General features: G+C 34.1%; 2 protein-coding genes across 2 annotated transcripts; one reads left to right on the forward strand and one right to left on the reverse strand.

Annotated features, from left to right (window-relative positions):
- The first annotated feature begins 10,463 nt into the window (after nucleotides 1-10,463).
- On the forward strand, nucleotides 10,464-13,345 carry LOC109793524 (Pentatricopeptide repeat (PPR) superfamily protein). Its single transcript, XM_020352987.3, has 2 exons — nucleotides 10,464-12,166; nucleotides 12,871-13,345. The coding sequence occupies exon 1, from the start codon at nucleotides 10,522-10,524 to the stop codon at nucleotides 12,046-12,048; it is 1,527 nt and encodes a 508-aa protein (XP_020208576.1). The 5' UTR covers nucleotides 10,464-10,521; the 3' UTR covers nucleotides 12,049-12,166; nucleotides 12,871-13,345.
- On the reverse strand, nucleotides 13,024-15,558 carry LOC109793525 (phytoene synthase 2, chloroplastic). The gene is made up of 6 exons (XM_020352988.3): nucleotides 14,996-15,558; nucleotides 14,850-14,900; nucleotides 14,595-14,767; nucleotides 14,214-14,449; nucleotides 13,924-14,116; nucleotides 13,024-13,512 (listed from the first exon to the last, which is right to left on the reverse strand). Exons 1-6 carry the CDS (start codon nucleotides 15,306-15,308, stop codon nucleotides 13,336-13,338), a joined length of 1,143 nt encoding a protein of 380 aa, XP_020208577.1. The 5' UTR covers nucleotides 15,309-15,558; the 3' UTR covers nucleotides 13,024-13,335.
- Nucleotides 15,559-15,608: the final 50 nt, after the last annotated feature.

The following is a 15,608-nucleotide window of genomic DNA, read 5'->3' on the forward strand; positions in this document are numbered from 1 at the left end:
TTATTTAATTATTATTTTTTTCTCTAGCCTATGGGATGACTAAACCTAGATTCTTTTACTATTACAACATAGTAAGAGATAATAATGCTAAAGCAACACAATGGTTAGACAACATTCCTAGGGAAAAATGGACACTAGCATGCATGGGACAATGGACGACATTAGGATACATGACAACTAACCTAGCAGAGTCTATTAATTCGGTATTGAAGAAAACACAAAATCTGCCAATTTGTTCCATGGTAATGGAGACATACACTCGTTGCAACAAGTTCTTCGTTCAAAGAGGCAGAGATGTGGATGCAATGATTAATGTTGGACATGTCTACTCGAAAATTGCAAACAAAACTATTCAAGATGCACAGTCAAAGACAAATACTCATAGAGTTATCAACTTTGACAGATCAAGCACTTGATTTCTAGTGGAAGAAACGCAACATCCGGGAGAAGTTTGACCCGTTGGGAGATTTACAGTTAGGCTAGATGAGATGTGGTGTGATTGTGGCAAGTTCCAGAAAGTTCATATCCTTTGCTCGCATGTACTTGCTTCTTGCTTACATGTACACCACGACTATCAAAGCTACATATCTCTCATATATACCTTGCAACAAGTTGTAAAGGTATACGAATGACAGTTTGGAGAGCTCCGACATGAAGATTATTAGCCTACTTACACTAGTCCAACTTTGCGGCCAAATCTGGAACTCAAGAGAACTTTCAAGGGTCGACCCAAGTCTAGCAGGATTAGAACAGAGATGGACATTAGAGAACAACATAATCGTGTAAAAAATTGTTCCTATTATCACACCTCTAATCACACTAGGAAGACATGTCCAAATATTGATCATGCATTTAGTTCTCGCCATCATTGATCTTTATTGTTGTAATCAGTTTTAAGTCTAATAAATGTAATTTTTATTGTAAATATAATTATTATTTTTAATACATACTAATTTATTAAATTTAGTAATTATAAACATATTTTAATTGTACATATTATTAATATTTTTAAACACACATATAAATATAACTTATTAAAATTATTATTTATTAACATCATAACTTATTACATTTTAAATTATTATACTAAAAAATTAAATTACTTTTTTCAAAATATTAATTAATCAATTTTATTAAATTATTAATTATTTTCAAAATTGTTTAAAAATTATTTTTAAAAAAAACACAATTTAATATAAACGAATAAAATAAAATAAAAATCAGGGCTGCCCGAAATTCAGTTCTTCGAAAACCGAATTCTAGCCGTCACCGTAGCCCACCATAACAACGTCATCATTCAGAATTTGGTTATTGGGAATTGAAATTTGATGGTGAACAGTTAATAGTATTTGTTTGGTAAATATTTTGAATGGGATCCATTTGTGTAAATATATTTTAAAAAAAATATGTTAGAAAAAAATTCTATTGCTGCTTGTTCCTCCTCACCTACGGAATGTTGTAGACAGCAAACACAAAAGAATAACACTTCTAATCACACACACAGAGTAATTGAGTGTCAGGGAATTGAGAGAGAAGAATGTATTCAAATATCTTATTACGGAAAGTTTACATCATTATATATCCATTACATTGCAACTAACAATTGCCAAACCGTTTATAGCAGTAACAACAACAAACTAACAGTATAGGGACTAACGAACTGAATTACTATTACAACACTCCCCCTTAATTCAGCTTCCCTATGTACTTGACCCCAAGCTTATCTCTTAGCTCTTCAAAACTTTCCTTTTTCAACGGTTTAGTCAGAATGTCTGCAATTTGGCTCTCAGACCTGCAGAACTCAAGTTTCAACTTTCTTTTACTTATTTGGTCCCTTAGGAAGTGGAATCGGGTCTCAATGTGTTTACTTCTACCATGTGCTACTGGATTTTTAGCCAGATTTATTGCAGATTTGTTATCCACCATTAACAGCATCCCTTCCTCAGTCTCTGTCTTCAATTCTTCAAGCAAAGTTTCTTGCCATAATGCTTGACAGGCACCCATACTAGCTGCTATATACTCAGCCTCACATGAAGACAAAGCCACAACAGATTGCTTTCTTGAGCACCAGGAAATTGGAGCATCTCCAAGCATGAATACATAGCCTGTGGTGCTTTTCCTGTCAGCTTTATCTCCACACCAATCAGCATCAGAGTATCCAACCATATTGTGATTAGGACTGCTAAATTTATTAGGAAACATCAGTCCATAACCAATTATTCCCTTAACATACCTGAGCAACCTCTTAACAGCAAGCAAATGAGATTGCTTTGGTGTCTCCATATATCTGCTCACAAGCCCTACTCCATATGCAATATCAGGCCTCGTATTGCAAACATATCTCAGAGATCCTACCATTTGCCTATATAAAGTCTTGTCCACCATTTGATCTCCCTCAGACTTGTCAAGTGTATTTCCAGTATCAACAGGTGTTGAAACTGGATTGCAGTTCAGCATCTGAAACCTTTCCAACACATCTCTAGTATATTTGCTTTGATGCATAAAAATTCCACCTTTAGTTTCCTTGAACTCTATTCCAAGAAAATAAGAGAGTTTTCCCAAGTCAGTCATTTCAAATTCAGCCTTCATATCCTGCTTGAATGCATCAATTTCTTTAGCTTTGCTTCCTGTTACTAATAGGTCATCAACATATAAACATACTATTAGCAAGTCAGTCATATTCAGCCCCTTTGTGTACACACCGTATTCAGTAGTGCACTTCACAAATCCAAGTTGCAGTAAGAAGCTATCAATTCTTTTATTCCAAGCTCTTGGAGCTTGCTTCAGGCCATATAAGGCTTTATGCAATCTGTACACCTGTTTTTCCTTGCCTTTAATTTCAAACCCAGGTGGCTGTGACACAAATACTTCCTCCTCTAGTGGCCCATTTAAGAAGGCAGATTTGACATCCATTTGGTGTATTGGCCAACAGTGATAGCTTGCCATAGAAACCACTAGTCTTATGGTTTCTAATCTTGCAACCGGGGCAAAAACTTCATCATAGTCCAAGCCTTGTCTCTGCAAGAAACCTTTTGCAACTAGCCTGGCCTTGTATTTGGCTACCTCACCCTTTGAATTTAATTTCACTTTATACACCCATCTCACAGTAATTGCTTTCTTCCCCATCGGCAGTGGAGTAAGTTTCTAAGTCTGATTCTTCTCAATTGACCTCAGCTCTTCTCTCATGGCTTCCATCCAATGTGTCTCCTTCACTGCTTCCTCAAAGCTCACTGGTTCCATCTCTGCTAACAAAGCCATGTGAACCAAATCACCTTCAGTTGTGACTTGTGAGTCTGAAAAGACCTCATAGTCGCTCAATCTTTGTGGAGATTGTCTCATTCTTTGAGGTCTTTTTCCATTCTGAATTTCTGCCTCTGGTTGTTGTTCAACATCCTCATCAAGATGCATTATCGTTTGTCTTCCTAGATTATCACTTCTATCATTCCAATCCCATTGTTGAGTTTCATCAATCTTTAAGTCTCTGCTAAGCATCATTTTTTGAGTTAGGGGATTGTAGACTCTATACGCACCTGTAGAATGATATCCAAGAAGAATCAACTTTTCACCCCTATCATCCAGTTTCCTTCTGTTCACATCAGGGACATGCTTGTAGCAAATGGAGCCAAAGATTCTAAGGTGACTAACATTTGGTTTCAAGCCTGACCATGCTTCTTCAGGAGTGATTTCATCAAGTCTCCTTGTAGGGCACCTATTCAGAATGTAAACAGCTGTTGAGACAGCTTCACCCCAAAACATTTTGGGCAATTTCTTGGTCTTTAACATGCTTCTGGCCATGTTTAAGATTGTCCTATTCTCTCTTTCTGCAGTACCATTGTGTTGTGGAGTGTAGGGTGCTATTACCTCATGAATCAGCCCCTCTTTATTACAATAATCTTCCCACTCAGCAGAATTGTATTCTCCACCCCCATCAGTCCTGAGTGTTTTCAATTTCTGTTCACTTTGCCTCTCCACCCGTGCTTTGAAGCTAAGAAAAGTAGCAAACACGTCACTCTTCCTCTTGATTAGGTAAATCCAAGTCTTCCTTGTGAAGTCGTCTATGAAGGTCACGAAATACCTATTACCGCCTAATGAGTTCACCTCAAAAGGACCACAAACATCTGAGTATACCATCTCAAGTGCTTTGACTGACTTGGTAGGAACATGAGCCACAAATGAGTTCCTAGTCTGCTTACTTGTAAGGCATTCATTGCACAACTCATTAGGGGTTTTAATAGTAGGCAATCCAGTCACAATACCAGTTTTACTGAGCATGTCAAGACTCTTGAAATTCAAATGACCATACCTTTGGTGCCATGTCCAGCCTTCATGAGCAACTCTGGACACTAAGCATTGATTTCCATCCACCTGAATTCCAACCTTGAAAGTTCTATTGCTAGATAGTGGAGCTTTCAATATCAATTTGTTGTTACCATCAAAAACCTTCAACACTTTATCTTTCAATGTCATTGTATAGCCTTTTTCCAGCAATTGACCGAGACTTAGCAAGTTACTCTTCATCTTGGGAACATACAATACATTGGAAATGTATGAGTGTTTGCCATCTTTCCTCTGAATTGAAATCTTTCCTATTCCCTCTGCATCAATGGAACTGTGATCTGCAAATTTCACTTTGCTCTTAGCAGTCTCATCAAGGCTCACGAACCACTCTTTGTGTCCAGTCATATGATTGGAGCACCCAGTGTCAAGATACCAACAATCATTCTTGTCATGCTCTTCTTTGGTTGTGACCATGAGCAACACTTGTTCCTCTTCTGACTCCTCTCCCTGTGCCATTCTTGCTTCAGCATCCTTTCCGCCATTCCCAGAATTGAACCTGCACTCAGATGCAAAGTGACCAAAGTTTCTGCAATTGAAACATTGTACCTTTTTTCTATCAACTTTCTTCTTGTTCTTTCTGAATGAGGATGTTGAACTCGGGTCTTGATTGGCTCCTTCATAATGCTTTCCTTTATCGTTTTTCAATTTGCCTTTTCCTTTTCTTTGCATGTTCCCCTGTTTAGAGGATCTTTTGCTTGATTGGGCCTGTAGAGCTTGATCAGAATTCTTGTCAGGATTCCTCTCCTTAATCCTCTGTTCATGTGCCTCTAAGGAACTCTGCAGTTCATCAATCTTGAAGGACTCAAGATCCTTTGACTCCTCTATTGCAACCACAATATGATCAAATTTGGAAGTTAATGTTCGAAGCACTTTCTCAACCACCAATTGATCCTTTATTGCTTCTCCGCATCCTTTCATTTGGTTTGTTAAGGATCGAATCTTGGTGAAGTAACCAGAGATGGTGTCACTTTCCTCCATCTGCATAAGTTCATATTGCCTTCGCATCGTCTGGAGCTTCACCTTCTTGATTTTTTCAGCTCCTTCATAGCTTTTCTCCAAGCTATCCCAGGCCTCCTTGGCAGTTGCCGCACCAGAAATCTTCTCAAAGTTCGCATCATCGACACACTGATGAATCAAGAACAATGCCTTACAATCTTTCTTCTTGGATTCTTTGAATATGGACTTTTGGGCATCAGTCGCTCCGTCTCCAACAACTTGATAGCCATCGTGCACAACTTCAGAGACCTCCTGGAAACCAAATATCGCATTCATTTGGATACGCCACCTATCATAGTTCTTGTCATTCAAAATCGGTAATGACATAGTGAACCCACCGTTGTTGGTCATGATTTTCCAATCAACACATACACTCTCTCTCTCTCTCTTTCTTTTCCTCTCACAGGTTCGGGATCAGGAACCTTGCTCTCGATACCACTGTTGTAGACAGCAAACACAAAAGAATAACACTTCTAATCACACACACAGAGTAATTGAGTGTCAGGGAATTGAGAGAGAAGAATGTATTCAAATATCTTATTACGGAAAAGTTTACATCATTATATATCCATTACATTGCAACTAACAATTGCCAAACCGTTTATAGCAGTAACAACAACAAACTAACAGTATAGGGACTAACGAACTGAATTACTATTACAACACGGAAACCAAGAGTAGACCAATAAACTTGGGCTTCACCCACCCTTCTAACAAATAGCACTATGCAAAAACAAAAAATTAAAGCATAGAGCAACCAAGACTTGTTACCACGAGATTACACTTAAGCATCCATACCAGCAGAATCTTTTCCAAATCTCTAATCCTAGCTGAGTGTATGGACTGGAGAGCGTCGATTGAAATGAGTGAAAAGTTGAATTATGTGTGGTGTCTCGCTACTATTATTTAATAGTAAGAGTCTTCTGTGGTTTGGTTTGCTTAATTTTTTTTTTTAAAGTAAGTCAGTGGAATCAAAGAAAAAAACTTGAGTATAATTTGATTTGAATCAAATATGAAATCTGAATTAAATCAAACTAATTTTTTTTTAATTCGGTTTGGTTTGATTTTTACAATTTTTATAATTTATTATTTAAAAATTAGTTAAATATATGTAATATTATATTAATTGTTTAAGACTGTACATCAAAAATAAAAAAAAAATATATATATAAATACTAAAATATTTTAATTATTTAATATATTTAACACTAATTTTTATCTTATTATTTCAGTAAAAATATTTTTTCAATATAATTTTAAGGCTAAAAACTTAATTTGGTCCTTTATTATAATTGTTTGTTTCAATTTAGTCTTACTTTAATTTTTTGTCTCAATTTGGTTCCTAATAAATTAAATTGTTGCAATGTCGACTCCCGTCCAAATTATTTAAACGGAATTAACTATTGGCTACGTGGATGTCACATAGATGCATAGGTGGATGCCAAATTTCTTTAAAGCATCTAGAACTAGAATGGGCCGTTCTGGTTTCAAAATGTCAAACACAAACGGTCGATAATTATCGTTCACGGTTATGAATCGTGCAAGGAAAAATACCCAAGATACAAAGCATTTCAAACACTGGATTTGATAATATTGTCAATGGGGATTGATAACTTCAATTGCTAAACATTTGGGCTATACAGTATATCATTAAAGACAATGTAGTGTATCACTAAGGACAATGGTAGCAAGTTTTATTTCATTGTTAATCAAATTGGAGTGAACCACTTACTACCAAATTGACACTATACAATCAAGGATGAAACAACATGGTGTTTCCCCTTTAAGTCATTGACCGATGTACCCCAACAATAATAACATGTTCTTGAGGAGGTACAACCTGAAATAAAGGAAGAGGATACAGAGGACACTTATCTCAATATCTTTTTATTCAAATGCTTTCTTTCCCTCTTTTTGAATCTAAATATTGTTTTAAAATTTTTTCACAAAATTTTTTAAATAACTATTTATTTTTTATTTTTAAATATTAATTAAACAAAAATATATTACTAAAATTATTTCAATTTCTTAAATTTTAATTAAATAATATAGCATAAATATATATCTATAAATTCTAAAGCATATATATAAAGGCGATAGTCTGACTTGCTGTACACATTTGTTTTGATGATTTTATCCTTAAATTTTTTAAATAATAAAAATATTATTAAAAATTAATTATTCTTATAAACATAAGACTCAAACTTGAAACCTTATGACCTAAGTATCAAGTTGTTTTAACAAAAATTGATAATTTTAAATATTTTTATTAAATAAAATATAGAGATACAAAGTGTATCAACTTCACTAGTATTAATAAGTATTATTGGTAATTGTCCATATATGAGTATAAATATTTTTCTATGTTTTATTGTATTTTTTTTATAATAACACCTTCTACTTTTTTGTAACAACTTATTTTATACTATTTTAAATTATTAACATATTATCATTGTTGTAATAATTTTTATTTTTTATTTAACTTATGGTATTAATTTAATATTAGTTTTTTATTTGAATTATATATATAATCACAACTAATTTCTTTTAAATAATTATCTTTAAAAGATTAAGATATTAATCAAAATAAAAAAAACTAAAATTGTTCAACTTCATATATGTTAAATAATATATATATATATATATATATATATATATAAATATATATATATAGAGAGAGAGAAAAAAAAAAAAAAAGAGGAGGGTTCAAACAACACCAATGTAATTTTTACTGAATATTACACTATTCAATAGTTTTATATTAAATGTGAATTTTATAAATTCAACCGTTGAATTAAAAGTTCTTTATTTTTAAATCATATATACAAAATTTTATATTAATCTAAGATGATTTGATACTTCATTCTTATAAAATAAAATTGACATAATATATACATTTCAAAATATAATAAACTATGAATATTTTGATTAGCTTCAAGTTGTTCAATTTTAACAAAATTTAATATAAACATATAAAGTGATATGAAATTACAATTCAATGACTAAATTTACAAAATTCACATTTAATATAAAGTTATTGAGTAATATAATACTTAGATATCATTTAAACAATGACAAATATTGGTAAGTTGGTGGTTTTCTTTTACCTATTAAATTGAATATTATAATCCATCTTCCACATCTAAGAGAAGCATCCTGAAAATACAATGGCACTCATTCCCCGCATATAATCCCTTTGGAACGCATACCATTTTGGCACTCAACAACGTGGAGGGGGCCTTCCAAATGCGACGGAAAGTTCCACCCCTATCATGATGGTGTTTTCAATTGGATGGTACAACAAAGATGCACAATGCTGGAGAATGGTTAGAACCAAAGCAATAAGAAAAGGGTACAATGGCAAAAGTGGTGGATGAGTATGACCTGATGATTGCTGTGACAGATCACATAAGAATAATACCGCATGGGTTGAGTCTTGAGTAAGAAAAGAAAAAAAGTCAATGTAAGATGAGAGCAACAACATAAAAAAAAAAAAAAATGATAGGAGAAGAGTGAGAAGAAATCAACTTAAAAAAAATGGAAAAAGAGAAAGAAATTATGATTATAGATTGCTAATATAGTCCAACTAAAATTATGATGAAAGTATGTTAGCAATCCTCATGAATATATATAAAGAGAGAGAGCTCATGAATATATATAAAGAGAGAGAGTGGGGGATTCTTTTACTTTAGAAGTAAGTTTACATAAATTTATTCTATTTAATAATTCATGTTCTATAACAAATTTTAATGATTCAACTATTGAATTTAAAGTTCTTAATGTGTAAATCAAGTTTGCAAATTTTAAAAAAAAATTGAAAATTATTCGATAATTCATTTAATTAAATTCAATGGTTAGTTTGTTTAAATTTGATGTAAAACATGAGCTATTAAATGAAATAAATACATTTCTACTATATATATATTATACGAGGAAGGATTTATTGACTTCAGGAGTAAGTTTATCTAAACTTATTTTGTTCAATAACTCTTATTTTACATCAAATCTCAATAATCCAACGGTTGAATTTAAAGTTCTTAATGCATAGATCAAATCTATAAGTTAAAAAAAAATTGAAAACCATTTGATACTTCTTTACATTAATTCAAATATATATATATATATGAGGGATCCGTTTACTCTAGAAGTAAGTCTATCTAAACTTACTTCGTTAAATAACTCATGTTCTACATCAAATCTCAACGACCCAATCGTTGAATTTAAAATTTTTAATGCATAGATCAAATCTATAATTTTTAAAAAAATTTAAAAATCATTTGATACTCCATTTCATTAATTCAAATAAATGTATAAAATGCTTTTATGATTACCCGTAATTGAAATTAATGAAATGAAGTATTAAATAGTTTTCATTTTTTTTTAAATTTGCAGAATTGATCTTTTTATTAATTTTTTTTATTTCAATGTTTGGCTCATTAAAATTAATGTAAAATATAAGTTATTGAGTGAAATAAATTTAGGTAGATTAATTCTCGAAGTAAGTGAATCCAAATATCGGTCATATATTAATCTTAATTAATTAAATATTTTTTATGATAATAGTTTAACTATTAAATGTAAGGATCATGACAGATTGTTAAAAAAAAACATATTTAAGTTAATAAAAAATTCTTATATATATATATAACATGTCAAATTAAATAATGTATTAATTAACAAATTAGACTATTGTAATATTAAAAAATTAATCATATTAAATGACAAATTAAATAACATGTCAATTAAAAAAGACGTGTCTATATATCATAAGAAAATAGTAAAAAAGATATAAAATGATATCTATAATATACATGGAAGGAATATCCGAGACTTTTAATCCAAACTTAAATTTTTTTTAATTGATAAGTCCTTTAAATTGTCATTTACAACTCTGTTGTTTTGATTCATATTTTCACTGTTATTTTATCCTAAAAATTAGAAGAAAAAAATAATGTGATATCATATGAGTATGTGTCGAGCTGATTACGTGTGTCATCTAAGTGATAAGTTAAATTACTTCTTTCAAAAGAAACAGCGTATCAACTAATTCCCCTTTTTTTTTTTTTTTTTTTTTTTTTTACTAACTCTAACTCAAAGAACTACTTTGATAATGCTAAGTGAGGGATGAATGTAGTTTACTCGAGGAAAAAATATTGCGAATGAAATTCAGTATAATATGCCCTGCGAATGCCATTGGGCATTACACTTGGTATGTCACGCTTGAAACTGAGGTACCCTATTTCACTTTCAGGTCGTGTAGCCATATCCACCGCTGTCTCTCACCGTTTTCCATATCCTGAAACCGCAGCTCCCAAACCCAAACACCCACAGCACTTGCTCTCTCTTCTTCTCAAAGACCCTTCTCAACGCCAGCTTCTCCAACAAGTCCACTCTCACATTATCACTTCTGGCCTCTTTCATTACCCTTTTAACAACACCCCCACTTGTTTACTCCTCTTCAACAACGTGATCCGGTGTTACTCCCTTGGGCCTTACCCACACGAAGCTCTTCACTTCTTCAGATACACCCAACACTGCCACACTTTCTTCACGTACCCTTCCCTTGACACCTTCTCTTTTGCCTTCCTCTGCCACGCTTCTGCCCACTCAAACTGCACCCACTTTGGGATTCAGCTCCACGCCCTCGTTTTCAAGGTGGGTTTTCAGTTTCATGTCTACGTGCAAACTGGGTTGTTGCAAATGTACTTAAGTTCCGGTCTTTCAGTTGAAGCAGCACAGGTGTTCTACGAAACGTCGCACAGAAACTTGGTTACTTGGAATGTTTTTATTGCTGGTTTGATTAAATGGGGTGAGGTTGAACTTGCTTGCTCTGTGTTTAATCAGATGCCTGCTCGGAGTGTAGTGTCCTGGACTCTTGTTATTGATGGATACACACGTATGAATCAGCCTATGAAAGCTTTAACTTTGTTTAGGGAAATGATCGAAGTTGATGATATAGAACCTACTCAAGTTACTCTTTTGACTATTTTTCCTACTATTGCAAATATTGGGTGTATTAAGATATGTCAATCAGTTCATGGTTATGCAGAGAAGAGAGGCTTTAATGCCTTTGATATACGCATTACAAATGCATTAATTGATTTGTATGCAAAGTGTGGATGCATATCGAGTGTGAGTAAATTCTTCAAGGAGATACCTGATCAGAGGAAGAATTTGGTATCATGGACTTCAGCTATCTCTGCTTTTGCAATGAATGGGATGGGGAGGGAAGCTCTAGAGAGTTTTGAAAGCATGGAGAAGGCTGGGCTGAGGCCAAACCGTGTGACATTCCTTAGCGTTTTGAGTGCCTGTAGTCATGGAGGATTGGTTGAGGAGGGGCTCAATTTTTTTGTTAAAATGGTAAAGGATTGTCAACTTGTGCCAGATATCAAGCACTATAGTTGTGTGATAGATATGCTGGGCAGGGCCGGGAGGTTAGAAGAAGCTGAAAAGGTTGCTTTAAAGGTACCTCGTGAGGTTGCCAATGCTGTGATGTGGAGGACGCTGCTGGGTTCTTGTAGTGTTCATAATAATGTTGAAATCGGTCAGAGGGTGACCAGGAAAATACTGGAGATGGAGAGAGGACATGGTGGGGATTATGTTCTTATGTCCAATATTCTTGTTGGTGTTGGGAGATTTAAGGATGCGGAGAGGTTAAGGGAAATGATAGATAAGAGAATTGCTTTTAAACTTCCTGGCTACAGTTTAGTATAAATGATATATAAGTGATACATCTGAACTGAAACAGATAGATTGTTGTTCTGCCTTTCTTGCTTCGGAGGAGGTGGTATTGAACTCATGAGCATGGTAGAAGAGCTTTGTCCATAGATAGGTCCCCCACTTAACACTAGGCCAAAGGCCCTATTGGCATGTCATTGCCCTTTGCTTCAGACATTCTAAATTAGCTCAAGTTGTCGAATTGTCGTAAAATTTGCTGCAGTTTACTGCATACTTCTGCAAATATTTTGTCTAGATGCATATGAAATAATGAAAAGCTTAAAAAATTACTTGAAATTTTTATAGAGTAACTTTTTGCTCACCTTACCTAATGGGATATGACTTTGTTGTTGTTCTAAACAATTTAAATATTTTTTTGTCCCAAAGCATCAGGTTCAATGAAAGAAAATTCAAATTTCTGGAACTAGAAAGATGTCCTGTTTTGTGAAGTTCCGGTGTTCCACTGTCACTGATTCTTGTAGTTTCAATATGTATTACTCTAATTTTCTTTTCTCGTAATTTCTTCTTCCAATTCATTTCCATATTCCTTAGTAAACCTTAGATTAAATTCCTTTTTCTGGTTTGATTTTTTTTTTTTAAATGTTCACTCCTTTAAGTTTTAACTCAATATACAGTGAAAACATGGTAGAAAATTTTGCGACTTGGTCAATTTCCATTCGATTCTGGAAAATGATGAATGGTGGGTTCTAAAAGGATTCTTTCTACGAAGATTCATTAAATAATTGATAATTCACCTATGCCATCTCCTAATTTGCTGAATAGATTTGTTTATAATTTACTAATTAAGGTTTCATGTAGGTAGGAGATCTGTGCAAGTTAAGCAGTTAACATATTCAAACGGAGCAATTTGACAGTTATTTCCAGGAAAATTTATTATTCTTTGAGGATCCTCAATAGATGCAGTTTCACACATTGGTTCAAGACGACTCTTAAGCTGGAGGGAGAATGAGGTTAAAGAGAAAGAAATGAATTTATACATTCAGAATTTTCATCTTGAGGGGACATTTGCACAATTCTTAACCCCAAAAAAATGGCACAACAATCAACAATCAGGTAACATTTTCAGCATTCATTCTCCCTTGTCCGAATACCACAATCAAGCTGAAGACTCCGTCTAGTCAGCACGATGCGCACCCTTTTCCATAATAAGTTTTCTAATTAGTATTCATATTATCTGAAGCCTATCGTCTGTACAAGTACAACGAAGCTAAGTATGTATTTTATGGGCTCCATATAACTGTTTTCGGCTTCTTGTTTGCTTTGCTAGATAAGCCTTGGAAGAAATTTCGTTTTGGGATCTGAGATGGATCTAGTATAAGCTAAAGGCAACGTCAAAAATTTCTTTGTTCGTCCCACACAGGCTCGTTTAGTCAAATTGTTGTAATCGTTGTCTTCAATTGCATCCAGGATTTTACGATACAATATCAATGAGGACCAAACCTGTACATCATACACAAAGAAAAACATCAACCTCTACAAATGATCCACACCAATCTTTGCTATTTTCAGAAACTTTCTATTAAAAGTTCTCTTAACACTAACACATGGTATGCATGGCAATCTTAATTAATCATTTGATTCCATATCGGGGGTTAAATTATAATTAGAGCTATGGACAGTCTTGAGGAAATCTCATTACTTACTTTTGTTGTTCAAACTAACGAGGGAAGATCACGAGCCAATTCTAGTTTTTCTAATTTCTATGGCTATTAACATGAGATGACAGCTTCCCCTCAAAAAAACATGAGATGACAGCTGAGGATTATCAAATTTACTAAGCAGAATATTGGTTTTATGTTTTCAAGTCAGAAAACCAATATGTGGGTCTTGCAAATTTCAAAATATACGTACCGGCCAACGGCTGGCCTTTTCGAGCTGAGGAACTCCTTCTTCTGCCCGGTTGAAGTAGAATCTTGCCCTTGTAATTTGATGTTTCATAAACTTTCTCCATCTTTCACTGACCTTTCTTGAAAAAACATCCTTGTCACATAAACCAAACTGGGCTAGTTCATCTTGGGGAAGGTAGACTCTACCTCTTAATGCACTAAATAAAAGAGTAAGGTCGTATATTAGTCTTTGTATATAAACATAAGCAGAAGAGGAGTCAATACAGTGAAGAAAACCAATTAGAAGAAACTTACTCCTCGCCTACATCTCTAAGAATGTTTGTGAGTTGATTTCCTATACCAAGATATAGTGCTGAATCGTATACCCTTTGAACAGGGATGACAGACTCCTGGGCTATACCCATTATTGGAACACTCATTAAGCCAACAGTTCCTGCCACATAGTAGCAGTAAAGATATAACTCTTGGAAATTGTTGTATCGGGTCTTCCTTGTATCCATTCTCATGCCTTGTATCATGTCCCTGAAAGGCTGTAATCAAATACAAGAGTTGATTTGATAGATCATAGATCATAAACAATGACATACGACATACTATATATTACTAGCTAGTGTGAATGTGGTATCTGATTGTGAAGTACGACTATAGTTATGGTTACATAATTGTGGTAATGACCTTAATATCCAAGGGAAACTTGGAGACGGTATCAGTAAGAGCAGCATCAAGCATATCATACGGATGTCCATTAAAAATGTTGTGCAATCGATCTTCCCACCTATCAAGAACAGCAGAGCTCATATACTCAGCGTTAGGACCATCTACCAGCTCATCCGTCCTCCTGCACCAAACTGCAGACAAGTGTTTCAACAAATCAAAACTACCACATATTTGCAACTTGCTCTCTATCTTCCAGTGTAATTATTTATTTACCATAAATTGCCCATATAGCTTTCTGTCTTTCTTCCGTCATAAGCAAGGTTCCTGTTTAGAATTGGAGGAAGTCAGACAAAACAAAAGGCCATGCCATCCCTGTTGAAAGAATCTACAATTAAGAAAAGAGTGGATTTGATTTGTACCTAGATAGAAGGTCTTGGCATATTCCGCGCAGATATTTCTGCACATTTCATAGGCATCATTCAGAAAACTGGGATCGAACTGTGGCTTAGGCATGCTACAAGGACTAATTATCTGAGACTGCCTGTGAACAACCTCTTGTACATGTAAATCAGCAAGAGGAAGTCCTTGTTTTGACAACTGGCTTCTTTCTCTGGGTGCCATGGTTACTTCTGACCTTATAACATCAAAACCTCTACGGCTACAACATGGTTTCCTATTGCTCCCACTGATGGAACAAGGCTTTGCTGTCAGGAAAGAAAATGATAAACTCATCACACTAACCTAGCCTATTAGTTCACTAGCTGCTAAGTCAATGTGGAGGAGGCTATCTACTATATAATTATTTGCCAATGTATTAGCTATGGTTATATAATAAGTTGTAAACACCAACCATTAGATTTCAATGCCAATTAGGGGCAATGTAGGATATTCCTATGTAAGATTGATGCTTCAAATTGTATTTCATTTTTGACAGCTAACGAATTAAACCACGGAACTTCTATTAGTCACCTAGTTTATGCAATAAACAAATTTGTGGAATATTTGTTTATAACACAAGGTTGCGTCATATAG

The sequence above is a fragment of the Cajanus cajan genome, chromosome 3 (genome assembly GCF_000230855.2).
Source record: "Cajanus cajan strain Asha chromosome 3, NIPB_CcT2T_4, whole genome shotgun sequence".
In the NCBI taxonomy this organism is placed as follows: Eukaryota; Viridiplantae; Streptophyta; class Magnoliopsida; order Fabales; family Fabaceae; genus Cajanus; species Cajanus cajan.

Coding starts and splice junctions, on each gene's coding strand:
- LOC109793525 (XM_020352988.3), bottom strand. CDS start 15,308: ATGAGTTTATCATTTTCTTTCCTGACAGCAAAGCCTTGTTCCATCAGT. Junction 14,901..14,995: donor TGCCAAGACCTTCTATCTAG/GTACAAATCAAA, acceptor AATTCTAAACAG/GAACCTTGCTTATGACGGAA. Junction 14,117..14,213: donor CTTAGAGATGTAGGCGAGGA/GTAAGTTTCTTC, acceptor TCTTTTATTTAG/TGCATTAAGAGGTAGAGTCT.
- LOC109793524 (XM_020352987.3), top strand. CDS start 10,522: ATGCCATTGGGCATTACACTTGGTATGTCACGCTTGAAACTGAGGTAC.